The sequence below is a fragment of the Neolamprologus multifasciatus genome, chromosome 15, assembly GCF_963576455.1.
Source record: "Neolamprologus multifasciatus chromosome 15, fNeoMul1.2, whole genome shotgun sequence".
In the NCBI taxonomy this organism is placed as follows: Eukaryota; Metazoa; Chordata; class Actinopteri; order Cichliformes; family Cichlidae; genus Neolamprologus; species Neolamprologus multifasciatus.
The window spans coordinates 34,985,100-34,990,997 of record NC_140453.1 but is presented as its reverse complement, the minus strand read 5'-3'; the positions used below and the strand labels follow the sequence as shown (position 1 = coordinate 34,990,997).

At 41.7% G+C, this 5,898-nt stretch overlaps 1 protein-coding gene across 1 annotated transcript; it reads left to right on the top strand.

Moving 5' to 3' along the window:
• Positions 1-2,027: 2,027 nt before the first annotated feature.
• LOC146502555 (transcription factor JunD-like) lies at positions 2,028-4,195 on the top strand. Its single transcript, XM_085133234.1, has one exon. The coding sequence runs from the start codon at positions 2,325-2,327 to the stop codon at positions 3,144-3,146; it is 822 nt and encodes a 273-aa protein (XP_084989360.1). The 5' UTR covers positions 2,028-2,324; the 3' UTR covers positions 3,147-4,195.
• Positions 4,196-5,898: the final 1,703 nt, after the last annotated feature.

The window sequence follows — 5,898 nt, the reverse complement described above, 5'->3', positions numbered from 1 at the left end:
CTCACTCATCAACAAAAAACAATAAGCTTCCCACAGCTACGCCCATCGTTACAACCAAACAAACCATCAACAGCCCCGGGCACTTGCAAGCATCTCAACGGCAGCTCGCAACAACAATTAGAACCATCATAACTAAATACAGAATATATAATAATTATAAATTGCGTTACCACAGGTAACAGGCAATAATAATTACATAGTGACAAACACACATACATATACATACATACATATATATCTACACACACATATACATACATACGCACACACTTTTTTTTTTTTTTTTTTTTGGAATCCATACCAGCAATGGTAAGAGAACAGACATTACAGAGCACACTAAAACCATCATTGAGTACACTGTGACCAGACCAACTGTTTGTAGAGGAATTTAAATCTATGAATATTTTTGCATTGTTTCAGTTGTAAACTCAGACTGTTCCAGATTTTCACACCACATACAGACACACAAAAACCTTTACGGGTTGTTCGAGTTCTGGGTAATTTGAATTCCCCGAAGCCTCTCACATTATAAACCCTTTCTCGAATTTCAAATATAATTTGTAAATTTGTTGGTAGAAGTTTATTAAAGGCTTTGTATAAGATTATAGATGTATTGTAATTAACCAGATCCTGGAATTTAAGTAACTTTGCCTGATGAAAGAGTTTGTGAGTATGATCACATGTTTAATCACATAAGTTGACTTTGTCCCTCGCTGTGACTGGAGTTTGTGGTAGAATGAGAGTAAAAGCACTACATGTTTAACAGCATACAGAAAATCTGGAATATTATATAAGGCTTAACATATTCTACTGTTTCTCTTGAAGACTGAGTTAAAAAACAGAAAACAAAGAAAAGACCAATCAATCAACGTTTACAGTTTGTAGACTTTAAGCTGTTTGAGAGGTTTTACAAAAAAAATGCTGTTTTGGAATTAAAGCCATTTTTACACACAGTTCCCTCGTTATCACAGGTTCACCCTTCATTCAGCAACTTAACATGATTTTAAATATAAGGATTGTTTTCAGTGCGTGGATGAAAATTCTTTCCTCCCTTGAGGTGCTCTGTCAGGCCTTCATTGGAGCCACTTTTTTGCTGATTGGTTGTGGGGTTTTGTGCTTTCAGTTTTGTATTTAATAACTGAAAAGCATGTTGGGTTGTGATCAGGTGACTGACTTGGCCATCGAAGAATATCTCATTTCTTTTCCTTGAGCAACTCTTGGGTTGCTCTTGCAGTATGCTTTGAGGCATTAACCATTTGATATCCTTAATACTATGTCCACAGTGTTTTACAGATAATGTGTTACTCTCCTGATCATGAGCGGTTTCTTTTCTCTTCCCATCATTCTTGTCCAATTTAACTCTGGTTTCATCTGTCATGTTTATAGAACTGTGAAGGCTCTTCGTCTAAAAAGTTTGGTTTGATCTGGCCTTCCTGTTCTTTAGAACCGCTGGTTATATATATATATATATATATATATATATATATATATATATATATATATATATATATATATATAAAGCCAGGTTGGTCAGTGCATTCCTTTTTGACAATAATAAACCAAATAGTTTGTTAGTTTATTTGTTTTTCAGCCTCATCCAGACTTTTTTGACTTTGGTCCTCATATCTAAAATTCCAGTCAACAAAAAGCTATAAAATCCAGTTAAAGTAAGATTTTTTAATCCCTCAAGTTAGAGCTGAAAGTCTGCTCTTCAGTCTTATATTGATCATTTGATTTAATAATCCACTGTGGTGGTGGACAAGTGCACAACTATAAAAGAGTGTGCCTTTATCTTATCCACCTAACTGTAATTACAAACTACTTCACTTTTAACAGGGTGACTCAGTCTGTCCACGGCACACATTTCTGAGCCACTTTTGTTAGTGATCTGCTTTTAGGTGTGCGTAATGCTCGATTTAAACTGGATGACTCATAAATCAAAGTGGAGACTAAATAAACAGGGTGGGAGAGAAACTATTGAAAACAGCGCAGAGTGAGACCTCTGTCTGCATCCTCTGCTCGGCTCGTCCTTTTATTCAAATATAAGACTGGAAAACGTAATTTCTACCCAATACGCGCGCTCCGGCGTGACATAACGGAACGTGCCAGGCTAGAAAAGCTCGGGGCGGTGCGCGCGGGCGTGTATTCAGATCCTGTAGGAGAGGAGAAGAGCGACACGGGGTGTTCACACAAGTGTTGCAAGTGTTGTATTCATTTTAAGAGCAGATCATTCCCAGCGCGGTTCGTCTCAGTGAGGTTATGGGCAGGACACAGTTCTGAGGGAGTGTCGAGCAGCGCCACTTGTCATTGTACCCACGGAAATAATGATGAAGAAGGATATTAACTTGAGCTTGGCGGACGACGCAGACCTGAAACCGCACCTCCGGGACGCTGAGAGCATCCTCAGCTCCCCGGACCTTGGGCTGCTCAAGCTGGCCTCTCCAGAGCTGGAAAGGCTAATCATCCAGTCCAACGGAATGGTCACCACGACTCCGACCAGCTCCCAGTTCCTCTACCCGAAGACGGTGACGGACGAGCAGGAGTTCGCCGAGGGCTTCGTGAAGGCGCTGGAGGATTTACACAAGCAGAACCAGCTGAACGGAGGCGCGCCGCCCAGCAGCACCCTGGATCTCGGGGCTAACATCGCCCCAGTCACCGTGCAGCCGGATCTACCGGTGTACACGAACCTGAACAGTTACGGCAGTGGGCCGCTGGGAACCACTGTCAACTACACCACGGACACGGTCCCTTTCCCGCCTCCTCCGTCACATCATTTAGGGGCAGCCCCGCCGCAGCCAGAGCTGTCTCGGGTCCAGCCGCTGAAGGAGGAGCCTCAGACGGTCCCCGACGTTCAGAGCTTCGGAGAGAGCCCGCCGCTGTCTCCGATCGACATGGACTCTCAGGAGCGCATCAAAGCCGAGAGGAAGAGGCTCAGGAACCGAATCGCAGCCTCCAAGTGTCGGAGGCGCAAACTGGAGCGCATCTCCAGGCTGGAGGACAAGGTCAAATCGCTGAAAACCCAAAACACCGACCTGGCCTCCACAGCTAGCCTGCTGAGGGAGCAAGTGGCCCAGCTGAAGCAGAAGGTGCTCACCCATGTGAACAGCGGTTGCCAGCTGCTGCCACACGAGGTTCAAGTGCACTAGTCGGAGGGACTAACCTGCTGTTGGGCCACTGACCAGTTTATAAGCTCCTTGGACTTTGTTAATGTTGGGGTTTCCGTGTGTGTCGTAGCCCAGATGTGTGCCGTTACGCGCAGGGGATGAATGCCAGGCCACGTAGGCCAAAACTGTACATTCATGTTCGTCTGTTTAACAAAAAAATCGAAAAGAAAACTGAACTTTTATGATTGGTCAAACGTAAAACACACCTGGCACAAAATACATCAACACATGGACCTCAGCGCGGATACCAGCCAGCAGCAAGTCAAACTGTGTTTGCGTTCCTCGACCATTTGTTCAAACTCGCCCCCACTTTGCGAATAGAACAAATCAATATGATGTATTTGCTTTTTAAGTCAAATTGGTGTATTTATTTTGGTGCCGAAATGAAGGGCATTTGCCTCTAATATATTCTACATAACTAATTCTATGTATGTTTACTGATGAACAAGGCAGCTTTAAACTGCCAGTATTTTCAATGAAATGATGCCATGGGCTTTCCTAATGGGAGAAAGAGTCGCGTATACGTGTTTACTGACTGCTTATATGCAGTCGTCAGCTGGACCAAACAGACAGACAGTCTTTCTACGATAATATACACATTTATGATTCTGATATTCTTAAAATATGAGGGATTTGGTTGTAAAAAGAAGAAGGGAAAACGCCAACCACACCCATATTTGATACATGAGATCTGATCTACACTTATAGCCTACATGCTGTGTATTTCTGTAGGGAACAATTTGCATGTTGCTGACAAACTCGAATGTTGCCCGCTGCTGGGTTCACATGAGGAATTAATCAGTGTTTATTATCTGTAACCTGCACACTTGTGTATTTCTCTTTCTTCCTTTCTTTTTTTAATACTCTACCGAGTCTTTACTGCAAATGTGTTCTTGTTTTAAATGTGAAGAAGAGTGTAATCTTTCTGTTTGCGCTGACTGTTGCGATCACCTCTAGCCTACAGTTATTCGGCTTTATGCGGTTGTGTTTGAAATAAATGCTGCTGGGCAATAAACACTGTTTCCTCCATATTTTAGTCAGCCTCGCTGTTTTTTTATTGGGGGTTTTTACCTGCACATTATGAAGGTCACGTGTAGTCTACAGTAAACAAGGTGTTAAACAGGTCAGGCTTCATGGTCAGTTTCATGAAGGGCAGTTACATTAAAGCGCCAATGCGGAGCCGAGATTAGTTTTCGAATGATTGTGAAACTACCTGTTGTTTACCTGTTATTTTTTTCTCTGCCACTTTATGGAAATGATCCCTTTAAGGAGTGCAATTTTATCTTGCTGTTCAGAATTAGTGATTCAGTGTTGCATTAACACATTTTTGGCAGCATAATTTCATCTGTTGTTTAGATTTCTGTGTAAAAGCATCAGGCTGGAGGATTTCCCCCTCTGCTGGTTATTTGTGCAATTACAAATGAAACAAGAGCATTTTAGGACAAAATGTTTTTGACTTTCGTGGCAGTGGACGAGATTCATCCAGCACATCTATTCAGTTCAGTTTAATTCAGTTTTATTTTGATAGCTCCAAATCATGACAGCTGCCTGAATCACTTATTTGGATGTTGTCAACTCCAGGGCTGAGCAGAACTCAACCAGCTGTTTTGTAGATATTTGTACCAATATTTTATTCTGAAATTATAAGAATCTCCCACACCCACAGGTGCTTCCAGTGACTGTTATGAGGTCATGTTCTGTAATGTTAAAGAAACCAGCTTAAGATGATTTGACCTTTGTGACATGATGTGTTATCCTGCTAAAAGCAGCCATCAGAAGATGAGTTCACTGTGGTGATAAGGGGATAGATGGTCAGAAACAATGCTCAGGTAGGCTGTGGTGTTTAAATGAGCCATCAGTATAATCCTCTCAATCTTGCAGCAGAAACTGAGTCTCAGTAGACCAGAGAACATTTTTTGTAATCTTCTGTTTTCCAGTTTTTGTGAGCCTGGGTGAATTATAGCTTCAGTTTAATGTTTCTAGCTGACTGAACTGCGATCTTCTGCTGCTGTAGCCCATCTGCTTCAGGACTCAGTGTGTTGTGCACTCAGAGATGTTCCTCTGCATACCTTGGTTGTTTAAGATGTAATCATTTTAATTGCTGTTTCCCTCTCATCTCAGTTATCATTAAGGCTTTTTGATAAGAGAACTGCTGCTCTTTTGGAGACCATTCTCCAAAAGAAGGCTGCATGGCAAAATATTAATAGCTCAACAGTCTCTTAAAATACATCAGGCCCGCCTATCAGCTGCATTTACAGTGACTTATATTACCTTTCTTCCCCGTTCAGATGTCTGGTTTGAACTGTATGCCTAAAATGCATTGAGTTGGTTCTATGTGACTGGATGATTGCACATATATGTTACCAAACATTTGAACAAATGTGCCTAATAAAGTGGCAGGTGAGTTGTTTAACATTTAAAGGCCCTTCTCTCTCTCTCTCTGGGTCTTTGACGGACACTGACTAGTTTCTGAGATTTTCTTCAAATTTCTTTCAAAAATGAAAAGTGAAAGAGTGACATCCTGAGGATGTTGAAGCTACTAGCAGCTAGATATTTGCCACCAAAATGACAATTTCATGCTAAATCCTGGTGACTCAAGCGTCTGTCATATGTTATTATTTTAAACTAATCTGAATCTTAAGTGCAGAGTAAAAACCTCACTGGATGCTGAAGAAGCGGCAGGTAAAAGCATTCACTGAGGGCAGAAACACTTCAAAAACCACAGTAAACTGAA

What these genes read in the sequence shown, in the direction of transcription:
- LOC146502555 (XM_085133234.1), top strand. Translation starts at nt 2,325, where the DNA reads ATGATGAAGAAGGATATTAACTTGAGCTTGGCGGACGACGCAGACCTG.